The sequence below is a fragment of the Anabrus simplex genome, chromosome 7 (assembly GCF_040414725.1).
Source record: "Anabrus simplex isolate iqAnaSimp1 chromosome 7, ASM4041472v1, whole genome shotgun sequence".
NCBI lineage: Eukaryota > Metazoa > Arthropoda > Insecta > Orthoptera > Tettigoniidae > Anabrus > Anabrus simplex.
This window is the reverse complement of record NC_090271.1, coordinates 174,673,243-174,700,487: the sequence shown is the minus strand read 5'-3', so window position 1 is coordinate 174,700,487 and position 27,245 is coordinate 174,673,243. Positions and strand designations below refer to the sequence as shown.

At 38.3% G+C, this 27,245-nt stretch overlaps 2 protein-coding genes across 4 annotated transcripts in view; one reads left to right on the top strand and one right to left on the bottom strand.

Annotated features, from left to right (window-relative positions):
* GrlHz (Gustatory receptor-like Holozoa) overlaps nucleotides 1-8,124 on the top strand; it is a 227,476-nt gene extending 219,352 nt beyond the window's left edge. The window contains exon 7 of the mRNA XM_067151469.2: nucleotides 7,013-8,124. Within this exon, the coding sequence (XP_067007570.1) occupies nucleotides 7,013-7,030 (18 nt within the window). The 3' untranslated portion in view covers nucleotides 7,031-8,124. The remainder of the gene's footprint in view (nucleotides 1-7,012) is intronic.
* The window catches only part of Mpp6 (M-phase phosphoprotein 6), a 53,010-nt gene continuing 30,089 nt past the window's right edge, over nucleotides 4,325-27,245 (bottom strand). For 2 of the 3 annotated variants that reach the window (XM_067151470.2, XM_067151472.2), the window contains exon 3: nucleotides 4,325-4,729. In XM_067151470.2, coding sequence (XP_067007571.1) covers nucleotides 4,423-4,729 — 307 coding nt within the window. In that variant the 3' untranslated portion in view covers nucleotides 4,325-4,422. Of the gene's footprint in view, nucleotides 4,730-22,157; nucleotides 22,275-27,245 lie in introns of all 3 variants that reach the window. The other variant, XM_068228643.1, reaches the window with a different exon arrangement.

The window sequence follows — 27,245 nt, the reverse complement described above, 5'->3', positions numbered from 1 at the left end:
AAGAAATTATTTTTGTTTAAAAAAGTGAGAAGTCTCTTTTTAACAATAGTTTCTAATATTTGGGAGATTATGGAAAGAATACAGACCTGGCTCAGTCCGGTGGTATTTGAAGGTGCTCAAATACGTCAGGCTTGTGTCGGTAGATTTACTGGCATGTAAAAAGGACTCCTGCGGGACAAAATTCCGGCACATCGGCGTCCCCGAAAACCGTTAAAGTAGTTAGTGTGATGTAAAGCAAATAACATTAAAAATAACATTGATGATGATGCTTGTTGTTTAAAGGGGCCTAACAATGAGGCCATTGGCGCCTAATGGTACGAAATGAAATAAAGTTCAAATTAATCCACTGACCAAAATAAAATAAAAAATGTCACGAAGAACGAATGGATGGATATGAACTCAACAAAAAAAAACAAAAAAACAAAAAAAAAACAAACAACAACAACAGTGGAGCAGACTCAAAAAAAGATCAGAAATAAAGGTATTACTGACCAAGGGACCACTCATAAAGCACGACGATGCTTGATGCCTAAAGGGGTGCAAAATCCATGTCTAAGGCCCCACAGAATGGTACATGTCGCGAGTAAAGTAGAACCATGGTATTTGTCATGTTGGGGTACTAATCAAAAGTAGCGAAGACTCACGGTGTTCCACACAAGATGGTACTACTCACAAGTATTTTACTTCGTACAGGTAACGCAGACCTATGGTGTTTCTCACACAATGGCGCCACTCATAGCCAATGCAAACCGATGAGTTTCCTCACCTAGGTGTACTAGTCACGGGTGCTGGTCCCACGGGCCCTGTGGTGTTCCTCACATAGTGGGTACTAATCACAGGCTACGCAGACCCACGGTGTCACTCATATAGTGGTACAACTCACAGACAACGCCCAGACCCGCGGTGTTACTCACATGGGTACGACGCACGGGTACTGGAAAACCCCCAGGCCAGGCTCTATACTGCTACTAATCACAAACCTATTTCGTACCTAAAATAGTGGTACTACTCGCAAGTACAGGCAACATATGGTGTTCCCTGCGTGATGGTACGAATCAAAAGTAGTTTCATGGTTCTTATTCAATCAACCCTTTGTCGCCCCTTTAAGTTGCCTCTCACAACAGGCAGGGGATACCGCGGGTGTATTCTACATGGGTGTCTCCCACCTGCGTAGGGGGTAGTGTGTTTGGTCCGCGAGAGGTATTTTATTTCCCTCAAGTCCGCCGGCAAGCCGGTTACGACCCTCCTATCCGCCACCTGGGACGCGCCACGTGGGAGTATCACCTTTCCCCCTCCTACGCCAGCGTAGTAGGTTCAAGGAAAAGAAAAAAAAAAACATTAAAAAGGATGTGAAGGAGGAGATGGATGGAGAGTTGTGGCCTGTTGGTTAAGGGTTTTACATCTTTATTTTATTTGTTATAAACAAGAAGGAAAGTAGTCGTTTGCTTGCATAATATATACCTTTTTTAAAATCTTTATTTGGAAATACCGTGTGCAACTGGTGGACCTGAAAATAAATGTCAGGAAATGCATTCTCTCGGCAAGAAAATATATATATATATATTTCTTTTTGCTAGTTGCTTTACGTCGCACCGACACAGATAGGTCTTATGGCGACGATGGGACAGGGAAGGGCTAGGAGCGGGAAGGAACCGGCCGTGGCCTTAATTAAGGTACAGCCCCAGCATTTGCCTGGTGTGAAAATGGGAAACCACGGAAAACCATTTTCAGGGCTGCCGACAGTGGGGTTCGAACCTACTATCTCCCGAATACCGGATACTGGCCGCACTTAAGCGACTGCAGCTATTGAGCTCGGTAGAAAATATTTAAACATAAAGAGAGTTCAGCTCATCAGGCTGAAGTTAAAATATTAAAAACAGCAAAACTGACAACTTTGGAAACTGCATGCACTAAGGCTTTCAAAAAAGAAATAACTGTCAATGTATTTCGAACAGCATAAAAAGTAGTCAAGAAAAATCAAGCCTCCCATGATTTCAAAACTGAAATTGATGTGCAAGAGTTGAATGGCATTAATATAGGCAGCATTCTTCATTAAACTAACAACTGCATAAATATTGTTTCTCATATTGCAACAGAAATGAGGAAAGACAATGATAGTGCATGGGAATAGTAAGGAGTAAGAAATAATTGATGGTGTGAAGTTCTATGAGTGCCTGGGGAGGCGTATGGCGAATCGCCTTTTAACATCAGAAGACACTGAAATCCCAGAATTGGCTACAGTTTTGGACCAAAAATCTTGATGTAACTTATGGAGAGGCAGAAATAAGAAACTTGTGTAAACGTTTTAAGCTACACAAAAGACAAATTATAAGAGGTTTTTGTGAATATCTTGCTGAGAAGAAATGCCCAATGTCTCTCCTGCCCCTTATTAATACTATGAACAGCATCTCAATTTCAACAAGGGAATGTGAAAGAGTCTTCTCACAAATGAACTTGATCACGACTCCAACAAGAGCATCATTGTATCTAAATACAGTAGCAAATCTTATGTTCATCAAGTTGGTTGGTCCTCCGCTTAGAATTTTCAAGCCTGTGTATTACATGAATTCTTAGTTCCCGAAATGGACACATCGGGCGACCAACACGAAATACAAGGAGAGGAAGCATGAAGATGGCAGTGAAATTAATGGCATATGGCTTTTAGTGTCGGGAGTGTCTGACTCCCGTGGGCGACCTGCGTGTCACGATGAGGCTGAAATGATGATGAAGACGACACATAACCCAGCCCCCGTGCCAGAGAAATTAACCAATGATGGTTAAAATTCCTGACCCTGCCGGGAATCGAATCCGGGACCCCTGTGACCAAAGGCCAGCATGCTAACCATTTAGCCATGGACCGGACAAGATGGCAGTGATCAGCCTCTTTAACCAGTGTGGAATTTTTCTGTAAGCAGGTCAGCAAAATGAGACACTACCACAGTGCTTATATGTATGTGCTCACTTAATTTAAAAAATGTAAAATGATTAGAAATACAGTCAAATCTCGATATCTGGAACTCAAATTTTCAGTATCTCTAACTTAAATTTCCCGGCCGTTTGTCCTATTCTTCACGCGTATTTATTTCTCTATTACTTGAAATACGGTTACACAAATTTCTCGAAGCAAATATTTCTTCCCTTGAAGCAAAAAATACTCTAACTCAAATTCTGTGCCACAGAAACTTTGCAATACAGCATTTCTGGTTTGTGAGGAACAGTTAACAAGCAAAGAAAGGTTTACAGTGATGCTGGGAGCTAATATTATGGAACCGAAAAACTAAAACTTCTAGTGATCGGAAAATCGACAAAGCCTCACTGTTTCTCGGGTGTGAATTAATTATCGGTCATATATGAAAGAAACCCCCAGAGTTGCAAATGACAAGCTCCATTTATGAATAGGTTAATAGTAACAAACAGAAGAGACTAACAGATTTTTTTCTAAAGGTGTTATCTCTGTTAAAATAATGTATTCATTATAAGCTCGTAGATACATATGGTTCAATTGTGTGCTACACACGCTCAAAAACAGAATTCTCTATATCTCGAAATTTCAATAACTCAAAATGAAATTTAGCTACTGAGGTGATTTGAGATATCGAGGTTCCACTGTACTGAGTGCAGTTACCACCTTGATATGTTGACCAAGAATAAAAGAGCGTAATCAATTTTTCTAATAAACATGTTAGCCCGAAAATTGATAACCGGACTGTGCATAATTGACATAGATGTTTATTCCCATAGCAAACCTGAAATACTTGTCCCGAATGAGTAAATTTATAATAATATTAGTAGTATTGAACGAGCTCTTGCCAGCGTTGTCTCACCACATTTGTGTCTCCATCATCGCTCTCCAATTCCCTCTACTCTCTACATCTATTTTAAGTTCAGCCATCATTTCCTTGGTCGACCAACAGGTTTCCTTCTGCTGACTGTCTGTTCCATGTATGCATGTGGTGTTTTAGTGCCTGTGGCATTCTCTTTACGTGCCTGAAATATTCTTGCAGACCTTAGTCTTTCTTCTAGATGGTGCTTCACTCCCAAAGATGATCTGACATCCTCATTTCTCACATGATTGTGCCATGTTTTCTGATGGCATTCATATTTTGAGACTTTAAAAAACTATTACCACTACCAAGCTCCATACAGTATTTGACTAAATATAGTCTTCTCACTGAGAGAAAGAGGTGCAGCAACCCTTAAGATAATAATGAGATGTTGCAATAGAGTATTCCCATATATCCTGAAGTAAAACGAAAATGTAGAACAGACTATAGCAAACTGAAAAGAGATTACATAACTTTATCCAACTCAAGAAAAGTAACACTTGCAATTTTTTAAAAATGTTTTATTTAACAATAAGTATTGAGTTTTATACAATGTAAGTAAAATTGTATCAAGTCTGGATAAAAGCTGTCATACATACTAATCAGATGGTTTTAAAAACTTTGCTCTTTTCTTTCTTGACTCATTTTCTGAATCACCTTTGAATTTTCTATTTTCTCGTTTCGTGTTAAATTTCTGACCGATGGTGCTGACCAAGGTATTGTACCGATGAGCCATTTCCTCATCAGATATTTCAGTTTCTGTTTTAGGCTGTACTTTAGCAAGTTCTGCCTCAGACTCTAACTGCATAATGCGTTCAATTTCTGGATTCATTCCCTGGAATGACAGACGTCCAACAATAAGGTCTTCACACGGTATATAGCTGGATTCAATTATGAATCTATTCCTGTAACAAAAACACAATGAAATAGAAAATCAAAATATTGCAGTAAGAAATAAACAGGTTTAAAATGTGAGAAATGTCAAAACGATTAGAATGAATGAACGAATGAATAAATACAGGGTGAAGCAGAAATCTCCCGAACATTAACCATAAATATCAAAGAAACACTAAAAGCAATTCAAAAATATATTTCACTGTTTGAAACAGCAATATTTGCCATTTACTTCATATACTTCTTTGCCATATTTTCCACTGCTGTTTCTCAGGCATAAGTGGTGATGCATGCAGCGGATAGGTAGCCTTGCATAGCAAATGCCTTACCGTGTCAGTTGCTATCACGACGTGGAGTGGAGAGCATTGTGGGTTTTTGACTGAGGCTTACTTAAAAAATGATGAATCTGTTACCACAACATGATAATTTCATACACACTTTCAACATGAACATTTCCTGATAGAAAAACCATTTTGATATGGGTCTCCAACTTGAGAAGAATGGTTAGACTTAAAAACGAAGCCATTTGGTAGCCCTCGTAGCGTTTGAACACTAGAGAAAATCCGTAGAGTGCGACAAGCTCTTATACAATCTCCTCAACATTTGGTCCGCAGTCATGCATTTGCCATGGGACTATCCAATCGCACTACAAGCAGAATTGTATATGCTATGAAGATTCATCCCACTTCATACTCAATCTCGTAGAGAAAAGAGACAAGGGTTGGACACACAGATGAAGTTCCATCCTTACAAAATGATGGGTGTGCATGACCTCGGTGAATGTGACTGTACCAACCTCAAAGCATTTTGTGAGAATATGCTGGAAGCTGTTCCAGCAGCTGATGCTAGTTTACTGTCAAGTGACGAAGCTCACTTTCATCTGTCAGGCTATGTTAATAACTAACATTTTTGGTAGTGGGCCAAAATCAATCCATAACAACTCTGCCAGTGACCTCCCCATAATAAGTATGATATTGCCCGTTAAGCTGTCACTGAGAGGAGGAGAACAGAACTGTGACAGTAACTTCAACAGATGCTATCCAACTTCCTGCAGCCGAAACTCAACGAAGTAGGGAATCCCACTCTGCGATTCCAATGCGTTTTTGTGGTAGTTGCTGTTGCTGGATTTCTACAACTGCATGGTGAGACTGGGGCTTCAGAAGTTGAAATGAAGTTCCTTGAATTATTGCACCGGCAGAGTAAAGCTCATCAGCTAGGTAGTAGTTTGTGTAGATGCTGTACACACATATTACAGATATCAACAAACCTCGTAAGACAAATGTTTCCAGGCACCTGATCTTCTTTCTTATGAGGTGACATTCCATGGTCAGCCTATTCCCCCGATTTCAAGAAATGATGTTTTTATAAGAACTCAACCATCACAGTACTAACATAATGAAATAATGTTGTACTTATCCGGATTGCCAAGGCTAGGTTCGTTGTCACCAAACACTATTTTACGACTGCGGTCAAGGATAGGCTAGTGGAAGGATTTGGACAAGCATGTTGTTCTGCGGAGTGGGGAGGGGAAGCAGGGGAGGGTCAAGTGGAACGTTGTGGATCCTTCCTACAGGATAGGGGAGAGCAGGTCAGTTCCTTCTCCACGTTATAATCTGCATACTGTACTGTGGAGAGGGGATGGGGAAGTATGGGGGGAGCAATGCGAGTATTGTGGAACTTTCCTTCGTTTACTATTTTTTTTTTGTTAGTGGCTTTACGTTGCACCGACACGGATATGTCTTATGGCGACGATGCGATAGGAAAGGCTAGGAGTTGGAAGGAAGCGGCCGTGGCCTTAATTAAGGTACAGCCCCAGCATTTGCTGGTGTGAAAATGGGAAACCATGGAAAACCATCTTCAGGGCTGGCGACAGTGGGGTTCGAACCCACGATCTCGCGATTACTGGATACTGGCCGCACTTAAGCGATTGCAGCTATCGAGTTTGGTAGTTTCTGGTTCCATTGTGAACTTGATGAACTTGTATATTTAGTGTTTAATAACTGCTGTGTATCTATCAATCAATCAATCAATCAATCAATCAATCAATCAATCAATCAATCAATCAATCAATCAATCACTACTGATATGCATTTAGGGCAGTCGCCCAGGTGGCAGATTCCCTATCTGTTGTTTTCCCTTTCTTAAATGATTGCAAGGAAATTGGAAATTTATTGAACATGTCCCCTGGTAAGTTATTCCAATCCCAATTCCCCTTCCTAAAAATGAATATTTGCCCCAATTTGTCCTTTCAAATTCCAACTTTATCTTCATATTGTGATCTTTCCTACTTTTAGAGACACCACTCAAACTGATTCGTCTACTGATGTCCGCCCTCGCCATCTCTCCACTGACTGGAGTAGAAACACAAAAGTAAGCAGTCACCGTAATGTAACAGGTATCGCGAGGCATTGTAGTAGAAGTCAAAGGGACGCACCATCATTTTTAACAGAATTTACAACTCAAATTTTAATAAAATAAGTCAACCAATAATTGTTTTAAAAAAACAAAGAACATGAGAATTATAGCCAAATCTCATTATTGTGAAGATAGTACTGTGTTTTGGATGTCAATGTTATTAGAATTAATGTATATCCCAATTTTAGCACTGTCATTTAAAATAGTTAAACTGTCCATTGTATTCACAAATGCCTATGTTCATGTATTTTACCACTTAGTTTTTAGAATCGTAATTAAGTACAAATTAGTTATGAACAAATTAACAATGACAGATCTTAAACTTGAGATAAATTACAAAGGCTGAGGATGCTCAAAACCAAGCGAAACATGTCGCTTTTAATGTAGTGTTGTAGCAATATGAATTTCTAACACCACAAAATCAATTGTATTGAAAAGGTGGAATAGAAAAATAAAAAATACAAATTTGTATGCAAATTATAGCAAATTTTAATACGGGTCTAAACACGAGAATAGTTACATGTACCATACCACTTAGTCGAGCAGCTTGTCTCCTTTCTCCCAAGTTTTCCCTGCCCAAACTTTGCAACATTTTTGTAACGCTACTCTTTTGTTGGAAATCACCCAGAAGAAATTGAGCTGCTTTTCTTTGGATTTTTTGCAGTTCTTGAATCAAGTAATCCTGGTGAGGGTCCCATACACAGGAACCATACTCTAGTTGGGGTCTTACCAGAGACTTATATGCACTCTCCTTTACATCCTTACTACAACCCCTAAACACCCTCGTAACCATGTGCAGAGATCCGTACCCTTTATTAACAATAATATTTATGTGATCACCCCAATGAAGATCTTCCCTTATATTAACACCTAGGTATTTACAATGATCTCCAAAGGGAACTTTCATCCCCATCAATGCAGTAATTAAAAATGAGAGGACTTTTCCTATTTGTGAAACTCATAACCTGACTTTTAACCCGGTGTATCATCATACCATTGCCTACTGTCCATCTCACAATATTATCAAGGTCATTTTGCAGTTGCTCAATATCTTGTAACTTATTTATTATTCTGTACAGAATAACATCATCTGCAAAAAGCCGTATCTCTGATTCCACTTCTTTACACATATCATTGATATATATATATAAGAAAACATAAAGGTCCAATAATACTGCCTTGAGGAATTCCCCTCTTATTTATTACAGGGATAGATAAAGCTTTGCCTATGCTAATTCTCCTAGTTCTATTTTCTAGAAACATAGCCATTGTGATACAGTCCAACTGACCTCCTGAATCCAGGATATTTGCTATATCTTGCTGGAATCCTGTAAGTTGAGCTTCAGTGGAATAACCTTTTCTAAACCCAAACTGCCTTCTATCAAACCAGTTATTAATTTTGCAAACATGTCTTATATAATCAGAAAGAATGCTTTCCCAAAGCTTACATGCAATGCATGTCAAACTGACTGGCCTGTAATTTTCAGCTTTATGTCTATCTCCCTTTCCTTTATACACAGGGGCTACTATAGCAACTCTCCATTCATTTGGTATAGCTCCTTCATGCAAACAATAATCAAGTAAGTACTTCAGATATGGTACTATATCCCAACCCATTGTCTTTAGTATATCCCCCAAAACCTTATCAATTCCAGCTGCTTTTCTAGTTTTCAACTCTTCTATCTTACAGTAAATATCTTTGTTGTCATAGGTAAATTTTAATACTTCTTTAGTAGTAGTCTCCTCCTCTATCTGGACATTATCCCTGTAACCAACAATCTTTACATACTGCTGACTGAATACTTCTTCCTTTTGAAGATACTCGCATACACATTCCCCTTGTTCATTAATGATTCCTGGAATATCCTTCTTAGAACCTGTTTCTGCTTTAAGTACCTATACATACTCTTCCATTTTTCACTAAAATTTGTATGACCACCACCAATTATGCTTGCCATCATGTTATCCTTAGCTGACTTCTTTGCTAGATTCAATTTCCTAGTAAGTTCCTTCAATTTCTCCTTACTACCACAGCCATTTCTATTTCTTTCCAACCTGTACCTCCTTCTTAGTCTCTTTACTTCTCTATTATAATATAGTGGATCTTTACCATTCCTTACCACCTTTAAAGGTAGAACCTATTTTCACAATCGTCAACAATTGCTTTAAACCCATCCCAGAGTCTGTTTACATTTTTATTTACCGTTTTCCACCGATCATAGATACTTTTAAAAAACTCCCTCACGGCTGTTTTATCAGCCATATGGTACTGCTTAATAGTCCTAATTTTAACATCTTCCTTTCTTTCACATTTATTAACTACGACAAAAACAGCCTTGTGATCACTGATACCATCTATTATTTAGGTTTCTCTATAAAGCTCATCTGGTTTTACCAGTACCACATCCAGAATATTCTTCTCTCTAGTTGGTTCCATCACTTTTCGAATTGGATGCCCTTCCTATATTAACTTATTTGCCATTTGTTAGTTATGCTTCATGTCGTTCGCATTACCTTCCCAATTGACATTTGGTAAATTTAAATCACCCACTACAAACACGTTCCTTTCCTTATCGTTTCCCACATAGCTGATTATCTTATCACATAATTCTGAATCAGCGTCTGCACTACTACTTTGCCGGTCTGTACACTCCAAAGACATCAAGTTACCTATTATCTTTAGAGATGTGCCTTACACCTAGAATTTCATGTTCGTCATCTTTAACTTTTTCGTAGCTTACAAATTCTTCTTTCACCAGAATGAATTACCCCCCCCCCCCCCCTCCTACCATTCCTATCCTATCTCTATGATACACACTCCAGTAAATACAAAGTATGTTACAAGTGTTATTTTTAATATCCACCTATTCAATACAAAGAAATCTAGTAAATTAGGAATCAAATATTATCATAAAAAGTTACAAGGGACATGTATCATCCATTTTAAGGGCATCACAAGCCTCAAACTCAAACCTGTAAGGTGAATAATCAGGATCCTGATTGTTCTTACAAATCGTAAAAAGAGGATATAAATGTAGGTGTTTGTCTAACATAAAATTATTAGAATGTCCTTGGTCAAAACCGTAGTATCAAACTACATGTGACAAGTTCACAAGATTACACTCTCTGGAGTGCTGAGTCAATCTGTTGAGGGTGGTGCGATAAACAGCTCAATCTTTATAACGAAGTAGAAATGTGTTTCCTTGAATACTCCTATTGGAGGATAAGAAAAAAGTAAAGCTGATAGAGTGTTAAAGATGTTAATTTTGTATGTTAAGATAAGACAACGTCTTCTTTAAGTAGCTGTGGAGCAAGGAAAGGTGTTCAGCTGTCTATAGTCGTATTTATCTGGCTTGAAGGAGCGAAAGTTGAATGTGTTAAGATAACAGTCTTCTCTAAGTAGTTGTAGGAGCAAGGAAAGGTATTGAGCTGTCTATAGTCGTAATTTATCTTGCTTGAAGGAGCGAAAGTCAAAGGTGTATTGATGTTGATTAGAGCTTTTTGGTGTAAAGTCTGTAACAAGAGGAGAGTGAATGCTTAGAAAAAATATTTTTGAAGAGAAACCGGGTAAAAAAAAAAAAGGAGAATGTATAATCACTTACCCTTTCGTCTGTAAAGATGTAAATCAGTTATGGAAAGGTTAGTTGAAGAAAACAACGTTATGTGTATGTTCATTTATCTCCTTAACTGTTATGGTGTTATAGCAACTGATTACATCTTTACACACGGAAGAGTAAGTGATTATATATTCTCCATTTTTTCTTTTTAAACCCACCTTCTCTTCAAAAATATTTTTCCTAAGCATCCATTCTCCTCTGTTACACCACAAAGCTCTAACCAACATCAATATACCTCCGAATTTCGCTCCTTCAAGCAAGAAAAATTACGACTATAGACATTCGAATACCTTTCCTTGCTCCTACAACTACTCAAGGAAGACTTATCTCAACACATTTGACTTTCGCTCTTTCCAGATAAATATGACTATAGACAGCTGAACACCTTTCCTTGCTCCACAGCTACTTAAAGAAGACTATTGTCTTATCTTAACATACAAAATTAACATCTTGAACAGTCTATCAGCTTTACTTTTTTCTTATCCTCCAATAGGAGTATTCAAGGAAACACATTTCTACTTCATTATATAGACTGAGCTGTTTATCGCTCCACCCTCAACAGGTTTTGGGCGCATTGACTCAGCGCTCCGGAGTGTGTAATCTTGTGACGTGGAGCTTGATACTACAGTTTTAACCAAGGACATTCTAATAATTTTATGTTAGACAAACACCTACATTGATACCCTCTTTTTACGATTTGTAAGAACAATCAGGATCCTGATTATTCACCTTATAGGTTTGAGTTTGAGGCTGATGGTGCCCTTAAAATGGGCGAAACATGTCCCTTGTAAGTTTTTATGATAAGGTTTAATTCTTAATTTATGAGATCTTTTTGTATTGAATAGGTGGATATTAAAAATAACACTTGTAACATACTTTGTATTTACATACATTTCAATACGATCCTGACATGACAATTATAACGTGTAACACACTCCAGTTCCGTGAGAAAATTTCTGCATCCATTATGTCATTTCTCAGTCATGATTAAACTCCTATTACAATATCCGGTAAATATATATGTATTAAATTACTTAATTCTATTCCTTTCTTTACAATACTTCTACAGTTAAGTAGGGATAACATAAAAATGTTAGTGCTCAACTTACATTTCCCTGTACCCGTATCACTGCTCCCTAGGCCACCCTGTTTCCTATCTCCTACCCACCCATTAGGATCTAGAAACCTCACTCCCAGTTTCCCCACATACCCACTCCATAGTCTCATTTAAATCCCCAATCACTTTCCAGTCAGTATCCTTCCTATACAGGATTCCACTGATAATCTCCGCTTCCTTAAACCTCACCCATGCTGCATTTACCAGGTCCCACACATCCCCAACTATATTGGTACTTATACCTGCCTGTTTTACGTTGTTAGTACCAACGTGAAACACTACCACCATCTCCTTTCCCTCCTCCTTCTCTTCTACTTTCCTCAACATCTGTCTTCCTGGGTAAACACTCTATCCTGGTACTCTTTCCTCCACACACTTTCCCGACATGTCTAACAATGGAATCCCCCATGACCAGAGCCTCAACCCTACCTACCTCATTTGATCCCCTGCCCTCCTGGTCAGTCCTATCTTTTCTGACAGCTGCAGAAGCTACTTCCTCCTCCCTTTTCTCCATCCCATGACCCTGTTCCACCTGTCTTTTCCTATCCACTACTCCAGATTTCCCTTTCCTACCATTCCCTTTTCTCCTACTTCCACAATTTTCAACAACACTTCCCTGTTCCTCATCTTCCCTCGGTTGTTCTACCTGCAGTGACTCGTACCGATTTCTCACAGACACCTGTCTTGAATTGATCCTGAATGGAGCCCTTAGCCTGCAATTTGCTTCCCCTTAAAACATTAGACCACCTGTCTTCTACAATTATCCCCTTTCCTTCCCATCCCTCTTTTACACCTACTGTAACCTTTACATTGTTTGAGGGAGGCCTACTTTCCTTCCTGTCCTCTGAAAGAATCTTAATTATCTCCCCCAAACTCTCCAACTCCTCCCTCATACTCCTTAATGCATGGCCACACCCACAGTTCCTACACTTGCACTCCTTAGCCATTCTTTACTGAATAATGAAACAAAAAGGAAAAATAAGATAACTTTATTCTGTGCAAACGAAAAATGAAAGGAAATAAATATTGTCTAGGATAGTTCACAAAGATCACATGACAATAAGGTAATTAATACCGGCTACTACTATACTACAATACTACTTAATTGTAGGCCTACATTTTTTTATTCCTACAACACCCTAACAGGATGAAAATTGCTGTTAATTACTGGAAATAGAGAATTATTATTTATTATTTATCGTATGATGAATCTATGTACACACATGCATATAGTTCAGGATAAATGTGCCTAGTCACAAGTCCGTACAATACTATAACTCTAGGTCTAGCATTTTGACCCAATCAACTGCTTCATCCGATGTGCGGTGAATGTCCATTAGCGTTCCTTTGAAAGCTCGAATTGGGCAGTCAGCAACAATGTGGTGGATTGACGTTGCTTCACGTCCGTAGGTTTAACCACTACACTGCCCTACACGTGTCCCCCGGGTGGTGCTAAGAAAGCAACAGTGAGAAGATGAAACCGAACTGTCGGATACGACCTCTCGGTCAAAGAGCGAACAAGAAGGAGATGTGTGGTCCTTTTCAGGACCTTCAAGTTCGTAGAATTGGACCATTTGTCAATTGAATAGAGAATAATACACAAGAATTACACAATTCTAAACTGCAGTTAAGTCTACCCTAATTACTACAACAGAAATCTAGTAAGAGAGTAAAGAATTTAGTGTGTTTAATTACTGCTGTGCATTAATGATGTCATTGTCATATATGTATATTACATCATCTACTTATCTGCTCCAGTGTAAGATACCTTTTGAATGCTGGCCGGTTAAGAAGAAGTTGATTTTGATGTTGATTCCCATAAGGAATCCGAAATATTAAGAAGTAGTTTTTAAAGTTATTTAGAAAAATGTTAGCTATTATACCTGCCAATGGTGAGCCCATGGCTATACCTTCTTTTTGACAATAGATTTTGATGTACCGAGCTCGATAGCTGCAGTCACTTAAGTGCGGCCAGTATCCAGTATTCGGGAGATAGTGGGTTCGAACCCCACTGTCGGCAGCCCTGAAAATGGTTTTCTGTAGTTTCCCATTTTCACGCTTCCCACTCCTAGGACTCTCCTATCCCATCGTCGCCATAAGACCTATCTGTGTCGGTGTGCGACATAAAGCAGCTTGCAAAAAGATTTTGACATTGAATGTAAAGCAATTTTGGTTTGCTGTTCTCTTTTGTTTCTTGGAGTGAATTGTTTTCTTTAAGAAGGTTTTAAATTTTTTTTTTTTTTTTTGCTAGGGTATATTGGTGATATCAAAAGGATATCATACATGTGCTCTCGCTGTTATTTTTAGTTTATTTAGTTCTTTAATTACCATAGTTCTAGGCTGTTTTAAATTGATCTGTCTTCTTTAAGTGAGAGAGACATCAGACTTTCATAGAAATGGACGGTTGGCATTTGGAGGGTATTATTTTTACAACCAAAAGATAGTGTATGTATATGTGAAGTAAATGGGAAACACTCCCCTTTAAAGCTGTGAAATAAATTTCTGAAAATCTTCTAGGGTTGCTTTGTTATTTTCATTTGGCATTCAGGAGTTATTTTTGCCACACCCTGTAAACGAGAAATATTCAAACATTCAAGCAAGCTAAGGTAGTAGTTTGTATACATGTGTTATTAAGAACATAGAGCACATACGGAAATAGGCAGATGTCATCTTAGCATTGCTGAAAAGTAACGAAAAAAGATCAAATGGATTTAGAACGTCATCACCAATTTCATTCTACCCTTCTCAAATGCCTGAAACACTCTGGTATCTATATCACAGAACACAAATCCAACCAGCCATCTATAATGTATCTCTGCCTTAGATCACAGTACAGAGTAGGTAGCACGCATTCATGCTGTTAATGGATTTCTACTACCGCATGGCGAGATTAGGGCTTCAGGAGTGGTTATTCCGAAATGGTCTGCAAAATGAAACAGACTTTTACTCTAAAAGTTCCTTGGGGCATGTGGCAATATAATTTTTTTCTTGTCGGCTGTTTTTAAATGTCCTGTTGAGTGGTTTAAAAATCCCTTCAGAAGGCTACGCCCACTTCCTCAATGAATACTTTTGGAATCATTTCATTGCATTTCATATTTCCGCTCTTGAATTTCCACAGATTCCAGGAGTACTGGTCGTACTGGCATTTTCCATAAATGTGTGCACAGAGGAACATTAGAAATAGTCAAATTAACCTGTTCCTCGTTATGGACGATAAACCGTCATCGAGCAGAATATTCCCACTGTGTGTGCCTTGTATTTTTGTTTGCATTTGGCTAGGAATATTTCAAGTTTCAAAGTTCAACTTTGGTTCACAGTGTTAGATCTATCAATAATGCTTGAATGGAGCTAATACCTTAATATTTGTATGTGATGTGATTAACCATAATGGAATATACAAAGAACTTAGTGAATATTATTACATTCTTTCAACATTCAACGATCGATCATTACAGCCTACTAGCCAGGGGTACATATTTTAACCTATAAGGGCTTAGCAATAAGAGTAAAATGTTAAAAATTGTTGTTGAGGAAAGGAAAAGGGCCAAGGAAGGGGAAATATGGTTCTGGGAGGTTCTGATGCAGCTACTCTAATTTTATACAAAAATAGCTTTTTCTTAAAATTTTATAACTGTTAGGTTCTTCAGTCTGCCAAAACTAATTTTGAAAAATAATTTTATAAACCACCTGAAAAAGAAAACATGGTAACAGAATTATACATAAAAAAAAAGAAACAATTTAATTAAAATCGAATGACATGTCCACAAAAGAACATCACGAGATTCTATCAAATCACACTCAAAATATTTAGAAATGTATGAACATGTAGTTCTAAAATAAAGAAATAAATGTGTTAAGTGGATTAAAGCCACTTATATATACAGGGTTATTCACCTAACATGTTACACGGAAATAACTTCTAAACCATTAAAGATATCGGGATTCTGTTTTCATATTCGTAAACGGTACCCAGGGTCGTGTAAAATAATGTGCTACTTATGCCCGGTTTTTGGAATGGTGAGATATCTTTCCGATAGCTATTGCTTTGTTACAGCTGTCAACTCGATAGATCTTCGCTGCGTTGCACATCGGAATAGCAGCTAACTTATTGAACTGTCAACTATTGGCCCATTGAGCAAGTTTCATAAATACACACTAGATGCCACTCCTTGTACTGCTTTGTTTTTGTGCATTAGATTTGTTCCCTAGATTGCCAGGCGCATGCGCACAAGTAATGCATCGTATTTGAGCTTTCTGTGCAGCACTTATTATCCCCTCTTTGCCATGCAGCGAGAAATTGGTATTCGACTAGTTCTTCCAGACGTGGGTGACAGTTTCGTAGTGTTTAAGGACTGTCAGAAGAATTTGACATTGTTTGAGGATTTCTAATGAAATATGCACACCAATAGCACGTGTCGCGCGCGATCCTGTTTGCACTGAGCCTTATAAGTATACCATACCGGTATCTCTTCCCTGTTATTCCAAAATATGAACATTGTTTGACCACAGTGTAACGATATATATCAGGTAATTAACATAATTATATAACCTGTTAGTTCCTTGTAATGTAATATCATTAATTAAAAGCAATCCCACAATAAAAGTACCTGTATATGCTCACTGTCAATGCAAGTAGGCCTGCAGTAGGCCTACTAGGATAAATGTGTAATTATCTGTTATACTCAGTTACTGTAACCAATGCTTTTATGGACACAAATGCAGTCACAGATACAAATATATAAAGGGTATCGTAATTAACATTCGATCAACAAGGTACAATGGAAAATTATTTGTCACAGGATGCAAATTGTCACCTGTAACCTCTACCAAAACTATGCCAGTATATTTGTTTAGTTTCAATCTGTCTTTGAATTCATTTTCACTATACTTCATTACAACACCGGGCCGACGATGATATAATCGTGGTCGTTCTACAATGTTGACCGTTTCTACAATTTCTTCGTCGGAAGAAGATGAGATAGCCATAGAAAATTTTAACAAACACATTGTTAGCTGCTGATACTGAAGTACTGCGCACGCGTCACCAAGTTAACAAATAGATATCTCCTGGTCAGGGCCCTCTAAGTTAGCAGGCGATTTATCGAACCGATAGGTGTATCTTACGTTTGTGCAATGCCAAAACACAAGTTAACCATTCGATACCCCTATTGGTTCGATATCTCACGTTCCAGAAACCGGGCATTAGTCTCATGGGATGATTAATAACAGAGATATTGATACTAACTCCATATTTTTAAATGGAATTGCACAAATTCCTACAGCTCTCCTAAAAGTTCAACTGAGTAAAAGTTCAAATATGTAAGTATTTTCAAAATCGGACAGTTACTTTATGAGATATTAATAAAAACCGCATTTGGGCTTTTGCGTGCCGCATCAGACGGTGTGCAGTCAGCCAAGGACGTATTGGCAAGCAAGCTGCTTCCTGGCATTGATTCCAGCCACAGAACGGACACCAGGCATGTACTGTAAACATAATGTGATGTACCGTAACATACCCTGGGTGTGCAACGTTATTGTATGACTGGCAAACACACGACGGGGAAGGGAAATTAAATTTGTTTTGTTATGACATCCATGTGCGCTCAGTTTAGAGTCGTTTTTTACGGATGGGAATGGGAAGGATTTGGAAAAGACGTCGGCCGTGGCCTATACCAAAGGTACCTATCCGGCATTTGCCTGGTGTTGAACATGGGACACTATGAAAATCACTTTCAGGTTGGGCGAGGCAGAACTCGAACGTGCACTCTCCTGAATGCACGCCACTACAGCCGCGCTTGAGCTCCATGGAGAATAATGCATGTAAAATAAATAAATGATAGTGCTGATGCCATCACACGACGATCAGCTCTGAACATCCCACATAATAAGTCGAGCTGTTTGTCTCCTAACGTCTCACCTATCCCAACCCAAATAATCCAGCATTGGTAACACTGCTCCTTCGCCTGAAATAGCCCAGCACAAAACAAGGTGCGCTTTGTAAAACAAACAAACAAACAAACACACACGCGCGCACACCTCCCCCCCCCCCCAGCAAACGGTGCTTCATGACCACACTGTCAAATCCCTGGAAATGAAATAACAACAAACAGCCACTCTTCTCCACAGCCTGTCGAGTTTCTTAATCACGTGTAGTGGCCAACATTCGTAGCTGTCGCCGCGGTGGTCTGGGTTCAATTCCCGGCTCTGATAAGCAATTTAATTCTGGTTGGAGGGCTGGAACGGGGTACACTTCGCCTCGTGAGGCAAAACGGAGAAGAGATGGGTTCGGTAACCATCTCAGCTATCCTGGAAGTGTTCCCGTGGTTTCCCACCGCTACTCCAGGGAAATGTCGGGATGGTTCCTTACTTACGATAACGGCCGCCTCCATCCCAATTTCCCACCCGAATTACAAATACAGTACACTACTACAGATATCACAATAACATAGGTTATCAGGTGCGCACACCCTCACACGCGCGCGGGGCTACACGACCACGATGTTCAAGCCCCGGAAATGAAATAACAACCACTATTCTCTGTAGCACTTCACGTGTCTTAATCACGTACCTCGGACATTACTAATTTGCTTTTCTAGAAGGAGCTCTTCCGGTGTTTTGTGTTATGTTTATTTCTCAACTCATACAGTAGTATGTACTGTGCACTAAAACCAGTGACAATTATAGCTTTCGTTATGTTCCTTTCAAGCCAAAGTACTTATTTTATTCACTCCCTGTCCTGTCATGAGTTCGTCTGTTATACACACTTTGCGAACCCATCACATGTGTACGATATGCTTACATTCCTGGTATCCATCCTGTGGCAGGAATCACACCCAAGAACCTGCTCGCGCGTCAATATGTCCTTGCCCAACTTCACGCTGTCTGATGCGGCATGCAAAACCGCGCATGCTGTTATTATTTATATCTCAAAAAGTACTTGTCCGATTTTGAAAATAATTACATATTTGATTTTGTACGCAGTTGTACTTCTATGCCAGCTGCATAAATTTGTGCCATTCTATTTAAAAATATGAAGTTAGTATCAATATCTCGGTTATTAATCAATTCATGAGACTAAGTATATCGTTATTTTATAAGTCCCTGGGTACCATTTATGAATATGAAAACAGAATGGTGATATCTTTAATGGTTTAGAAGTTATTTCCATGTAACATGTTAGGTGAATAATCCTGTATATATATATATAATTAAGCCAAGCTTTCCGACAAACTGCATTGGCCTTCATCAGGACATTTCAAGGTCTGCTTCCGACAGTGAGCAAAGAAATTCTTCGAAGGAACATGGAAGTCATGACCGTACTATCCATGGCCTCCCCACTAACTGGACTCGACAGTGAGCAAATAAATTCTTTGAAGGAACATGGAAGCCATGACCTCCCCGCTAACCGAGTCCAGTTAGTGGGGTCCAGTCCCCAAATCAGACTGACATTACACAGATCAAAATTTAATTTAGCCTTATGACACATTAACCAGACAGTACCTAAAATAACGGCATAAACTAAATTGGGTACAACTAAACATGGTTGGAAAATACATTCTTTACTTATGTTATTGGGGTCAGCAATTTGTTTATTCACCCTTTGAGACTTTTTTCCAACAGCTGTTAAGATGAGCGTATTTCTTCTGGGAATTTCCGCTACATGATGTTTCTCTCTCAATATTTCGTCATACAGCTTGGAATTTACGCATGATTTCTCACTTCCAGAGTCCCAACAAAATCTTAACCTTCCTGCCCCATATCATCAGTTCAATCGTCGGTGTTAAAGTAACACTACTTAAATTATCCACATTACATACAATTCGATCACTTAACAAATCTTGCTTTATATCTAAATTTAAATTACACTTATAAAATTTACATGCTATGATTAAGTCGTCAGTTAAAACATTTGAATTATTGCTACTTAGGTCACAATGATGTCCACTTACAACTACAGGCTGGTCGACATCAACTGACAAATCTACCTTAAACGTGAACTCACCATATTCGGACTGTCTCAGTCACCTGTTCATACAGTCCGTTGCACATTTAAATTACTTGGTTCAGTTACGACTTGTTGGTTACACACCTCAGTCGGCCTCCCCTGTTGTCTATTACCTCTAGTTTCATTATTATGATGATTATTATGGCCTGTACTCTCCCGTCTCCCAGTTTCAGGTTGATTTACATTTTAACGCCTCCCAGTTCTGAAATGTTCCAAACTATTTTGATAATTTCTCTTGTTGCGGAAATTGCTATTAGGTCTCTCCTGATATTCCCTTCTGTAATTTACAATTTTGTCTTGATTATTAGACTGATTACCCCTTCCTTCTACGTTCCTATTTTGTGTCCTATTATTCAGACTATTACCCAAAGCAACAAAACTTTCTAACAAAATTTCCATTTCCCTAATCGTCTCCACTTTTTGCATACAAACACCTACTCTTATTCTATCGGGATAGTGCTTTGCCATAAGTCTAACGATATCAGCCTCAGATCCATTACATTCTAAATTTCTCCACACCAAAACATGAGACAAAAAGTATTCTGTCATTCTAACAGCCTCGTTAGAATTATACCTGCCAAACATTACTCTCTCTCTCTCTCTCTCTCTTTCTCTCTCTCTCTCTCTCTTTCTCTCTCTATTCTGAACACCTTCACTCCAAAATTTAGCTAGCAATTTCTCCCTTAATTCATTTAGACTAGACATCGAGCTTTTATATACCTAAAACCATGATTTAGTCTCTCCAACAAAAGCATTAGATAAGATCTCCAATACAGTTTCCCAGCTAATAATATTGTCTCTTATTTGAACAGCAAATTTCTTTTTTACTAGTCTCATAAATTCCATCGGGTTGAATTCTTTCCCAGAAAATTTAGGTATATCATGATCCCTATTGATTAAACCATTAGTTACAATTATCTTGTGTACACTTCTACTATCACGCACTTCTTGATGCAGTACCTTCTGACAACTCGGAAATTTTTCTTCCACTGTTTCCTCAGTCTTTTCTTGACTTTTTCTCAATTCCTCCAACTTTTCTTCCGATTTTCTCACCTTCTGTGATAATGATTTTTGTTCATTCCCTAGTTCACCTACTTCTCCAAGTTTTCTTTCCATATGTTCCACCTACTAATACATTTCCTAGTTTCTTGTCCCACTGCATTGGTTATCTTTTCAAACCTTTCTTCCACAAACGCATTGATTTCTCCCTTATTAAACTCTATCTTGGTGCTTAATTCATCAATATTATGCCCTTGTTTGATGCATATCTCACTAACTTGCTCGATTTCTGTATGGAGATTGTTCTGACCCAATTCCATCTCAGCTCTGATATCACTAACACTCCCTGTTTACCTTACTTTCTAACTTATTAATTTGCTTACTTATCTCTAAAACCTTATGATCTATCTTATCACTAACATCATCAATCTTCTTATTAATACTATTTATGACATTACTCTGAGATTCAATTTTCTCACTAATGATATTATTCTGCTCATTCATTTTGGACATCAGCAAATTAAATAAACGAAGGTCCACCCCCCCCCCCCTGCTTTGATCTTGCGTAACAGCGTTTTCTTCAGTTTCTATTAATTTCTGGCTTTCAGCAGATCCCACCTTAGTCACCAACTCCCTATTCATGTTATCACCTTGGATTTCCTTGGACACAATACCATCAGCCTCATCATCTGACTGCATATTGCTGTCCTTGTCCATCTTCGGTTTCCAACTAATTTTTTGCGATCTCAAAGCTATTTCCCCTTGCACTTCCTCTGGCATTACCCTAAACTACAAAATTCAACCAAATGACCTTCCTAACATTACTCGGTTAAAACATGTGTATACTCATCAAAAAACTGATCCATGTATATTACCATTCAGAATATCTTTTTCTGAACCTTTCGACCTCCACTCTGACAATATACAAGAATATGGATCAGGACAATTGTAGATTACGGTTGCATTTCCACAATTTAGGATTGTACTTGGAAATAGAATCACTTATTATTATTGAAAGAAAACTGAATTCTTGACTATAGTTTACGTCACAATGAACTAGCATTGCCGTACTTTAATAAATGAAAAAATGAAAATCCACAGCCTGTTTCCAGTCATTCGGCCGGGTCAGGAATGGAATGAATGAAGCCCCACCTAGCAGCGAGGATAGGGAATGTGCCGGCTGCGAAGCCTGTCGCACTTCTTTGGGGCAATGACAAATGCCTGACAGATGAAATGTTAATAGAGAATGTAGCTGGAATGAAAGATGACAGGGAAAAACGGAGTACCTGGAGAAAAACCTGTCCCGCCTCCGTTTTGTCCAGCACAAATCTCACATGGAGTGACCGGGATTTGAACCATGGTATCCAGCGGTGAGAGGCTGCTGTCTGAGCCACGGAGGATCACTAAAATAAATAAATAAATAAATAAATCAGAGAAACAGCATTATTAAGAAATAAAGCGATGCTGTTCCATTCTGGAAATGCAACTATACACAGCCTGCTGATCAGTTAAGAATCAAACAATATATTAAAAAAAATCTGTTACTGTTTATAAATTGGGCGATTAGGGTTGACTTTACGTCCCGTATACTGTATATGGTGAATGACTGAATCTATTAAGATGGTTTCAGAGATGCCTATCAATTTCTGTTCGAGTTTAAAGTTTTAATGAAATTAAGAACAGCACCTGAGACTGTTCCTCTTGCTCTAAATAATAATAATAATAATAATAATAATAATAATAATAATAATAATAATAATAATAATAATGTCCACCTCTGTGGTGAAGCGGTTAGTGTGATTAGCTGCCATATCTGGAGGCCTGGGTTTGATTCCTGTCTCTGCCACAAAATTTGAAAAGTGGTACGAGGGCTGGAACAGGGTCCACAGGGTCAACTGAGTAGAGGAGAGTTCGATTCCCATCTTAGCCATCCTCGAAGTGGTTTTCCGTGGTTTCCCACTTCTCCAGGCAAATGGCGGGATGGTACCTAACTTAAGGTCACCACCGCTTCCTCCCCTCTTCCTAGTCTATCCCTTCCAATCTTCCCATCCTCTCACATGACCCCTGTTCATCATAGCAGGTGAAGCAGCTTGGGTGAGGTACTGGTTCTCCTTTCCAGTTGTATCCCACAACCCAAAGCCTCACGCTCCAGGACACTGCCCTTGAGGCAGTAGAGGTTGTATCCCTCGCTTAGTGCGAGGGTAAAACCAACCCTGGAGGGTGAACGGACTAAGAAAGAAAGAAAGAAAGAAAAGAAAATAATAATTCATCAACATCATAAATTCTCAAGTAACTGAAGCTGACGCCTATGAAGAGGGATGTACTCACTATTGCGTGCTTCTTTGATGGTTTCGAGTATGAAATGTTATGTGTAAATACAGATGTATATTAAGACGAACACTAACATCTAGTCCCCGAGCTGAAGGAATTAACCACCAGACGCGGTTAAAATCTTCAATCTCATTTAGTTTACAAAAGGAGTATATTTATTATCCCACCTATTCAATACAATTAGTACAACGTTATGTGGTTAATTAGACATAGAAAATCTGAATATTATGGGGACATGTTTTGCCCTTCTTTTATTGGGCATGATCGGCCATATTAATTTAATCTTAAAACAAACATTGTTTAGAAGAAAATGACATTTATAATTTGTAAAAATTAAACTGTGATTTCGTATGATATAAAAATTACGGAATAGTGGTTATAAAATATGATGTTAGGACATGACATATACAAAACATGCAAACATTGTAAACAAACCACATAATGTGGTACTAATTGTATTGAATAGGTGGGATAATAAATATACTCCTTTTGTAAACTAAGTGAGATCGCTGTTTTCAATACGGAACAAAAATGAGAGTGATGGTTTGTAATGTAGTAGCCAACCAGGCAAGATGTTAACTGAATAGATTCCTCAATCTTAAAACAAAAATATGTAAATTAAACAAGGATAAGCTTTCCTAAAGAACTGTCTGAGACTGAAATTGATCCCGAAATTCTTGAAATCAACACAAAGAAAGAATTTAATATTAATATGCACAGAGTTCAAAATAGAGTAAATGACATCTGATTAAAGAATGAAATCAAAATAATGTACCAAAAGAAAGCCCAATTGAACTTACAGTTATATAGAACACATTTAAGCTAATAGTAGCGCAAGAATTAGTCCCATTAGAATGGATATCGTTCCAACAACATGTAGACAACAAATTGACGCATTTGATGGGCAAGAAATAGGCGAACTGGATAAAAAAACTAATGCAATTAAGAGTATCTCAAACACAACATTCTAAGCAAAATACAGACAAACAGAAGATAAATCCATTACGTACCAACACTCCTACAGTAGTAAATTTAACAGACACACAGTTTTCAGATAAAGTTTTTGAACAAGGGTCCTAAGTATAATTGCCTAACAAGAACAAAGAGGTAGACATCATAAACACAGTAGCCGAAATAGAAACCAACGCTTCCAAACTACCTTATGAAATACAAAACGACATAAAAACAGAATTAAAGAAAAAACTTCCAAGATTAGCAGAAGACCTGAATACTAAATTTGATCCTGATCAACAAACATTAATACAAAACTTGAAAACTACGAGAAAACAACAACATTGTTGTAACTAAAGCCGACGAAGGGGGATCAATAGTTCTACTAGATAAAGAAACATATATTCAAAAAACAGAAGATTTTTTTAATAGTAATAGTTACACGATAGTTAATAAGGACCTGATAGCAAAAATACAGTGTAATTTAAAGACATTACTAAAGAAATCTACATTTCTTTTTAATGAACAAGATCAACAAAGACTCAAACATGAATCCCAACATTCCTACAGCAAGAGCCCTTCCTAAAATACATAAGAATGACATCCCAATACGTCTCATCATCAACTGCCGAAACAGTCCAACCTATGAAGCTTCTAAGTATATTCATGGCTTCCTTAAGAAACATTACACATTTAACAAGCAACCTTTAAAGAATTCCATTGATTTTTGTGAGATCCTAAATAAATTCAACCTACAACCTTATCATACAATATACTCCTTTGATGTGATTAACATGTACTCAAACAGAGACACTATCAACATCATCTATAACAACATCTGTAAACATAGTGGCCTCAGTAAAATGGAGATTGACGAATTCATGACACTATTCAATTTTGTTTTAGATAACAACTATTTCACCTTTAATAAGAAAATCTATAAACAAAACGGCCTAGAGATGGGTGACCCAATTTCGGGCATCCTAGCTGATATTTAAAAGGACACGAATGAACACACAAAATCAGAACAAATATTAAAGGGATTTGTTTATGGTTGAGGTATGTGGATGACACCTTTGTAATAATTGATAAGAATGTCACCAATAGCAACAAAGTATTAGAAAACTTAGAACAACATCAACCCTAACGTAAATTTCACTAAGGAAGATAAAGACAAAGGCTCCTTAAATTTCCTAGACATAAAGGTCACCCGAACTAATAACACCTTTGAGTTTCAGATTCACAGAAAGCCTACACATTCGTCCGTAACCATAAATAATTCCTCACTACACCCCGGTTCTCAGAAACGGGCATCTTTTTATAGTTTAACATGCCTGATGCTGTAATTACCTGATGTAAGCACACACCACCGCTGAACTTGAAATTTCTGGAAAAACCACTGGGTTGAAGTCAGAAGCCATCTGCTGTTATCTTCTAATGTAACCTGGAGTTGACCTACATTCCTTGTCCGAGTGTAGTAAGCTCCAATGCGGTTACGTCCACTCAATATTTATTGTTAGAAATTGGAAAATGCTACAGAAGAACCAGTAATATCCAGGCATACTATCTAGTTTAACACGTCCTGATAGCTAATATAGAGACTGTTGAAATAAATACAACAGTTCTATGCAATGCTGGATGTATCTACGTTAGATTCAATTCTCGAACAAAGTTTGCGAATTGCATAGTAGAATTCAATAAAGAAGTCGAAGTACCATGCCGACTGGTAACTCCATATATCGGTTAACTTCGATATATACATACTTCCTATACCTATACGTCAGCACAGGGAAGCAACTAGGCGCGAAGTGAGTAGCATACCGGACACATCTGCTTTCGTCTTCGAACTGGTTACCCCTGTCATCTGGTGATCACAGCCGTAACTATAGACATCCAAGACAGTTACGATAGACCTCTAAGGCTGAACTTCCCCAGCAGTCTATCATGGTGAATTGGAAAACAGCCGAAAGACAAGCAACTTCTACAGCAGTCAACCAGCTATGAGGCACGGTTCCAGCTGGCGCTGACTCAGACCCTCCAAATGAAGAGCATGTCCACATTTGCAGGAGGGGTGGGAAGACACCCGGTAAGGGCGCCCTCCTTCTCCACTTTCGTTTCTTGTTTAGACAGACTGGGAGGTAAATTCCCAGCCCCGGCCGATGATGCTGCCTCCACCGGCCTGGGTACGGCTTTTACACCTCTTGGAGGAAGGAGACTTTGGGCCGATTGCAGAAACAGGGTTTAGACAATGTCTACGGTTAAACAATGCTTAAAAGTATGGCTGCCGCATTGCAGAGAAGTTATTTATCACTTAAACATGGTCTAAAACCAATGTTCAGCTGGCCATGTATAAACACTGCCGAGAACACTGTTTAACCTCAAATGAGAGGAGTGAATCACAATCAGAGGTTATCTACCATGAAAAATGTAATTTGTATTATGTTGAGACGATTCCGGGAAGAAAAGTTAGTCCGACAGCCTCTCTGTGGGTCGCCTGCTGTGAAATCGCAGCAATTCATTTGAAATGTATGGGGAGTTAGAGCTTAAAATACGATTTCGCTTTTCAAGAGACTTGTTTCTTGAGACTGACAAAGGGACAGTCCGGTAACTGTCAACTTGAATACAATTCTTGGCAACCGATATACCATATTTACGCGAATAATCCCCGCATATTTTTTAAAACATTTTGAGGCACAAAATTGGGGTGCAGGTATTATTTGCGTCTATGTTGGCATTTTTTTTTTCAAAATGAGCCTTCCCAAAGTTAAGGTGCGGGGATTATTCGCGTAAATATGGCATTTGATTATACACGGGGTAATTTCAATGGAATTATAGATCACTTCGACTACATACATGTCAGAATTACTTGTCCCAATCGTCAGTGGGCTGTACATACATCAATCGGGAGGGATTCACTTATATTTACTGCCAAGTAAGCACACATAATAGTGTGAACTAAAAAGTAGGTTGCATGTGGTTTTTATATATATAACCGTTGCACTAATTCAGATAAACTTTTGGCAACTATGAGATGTAAATGGTTCGTTATCATATATCAACTATGAAATAGCAAAAGGCAAGTGGTGGTGATT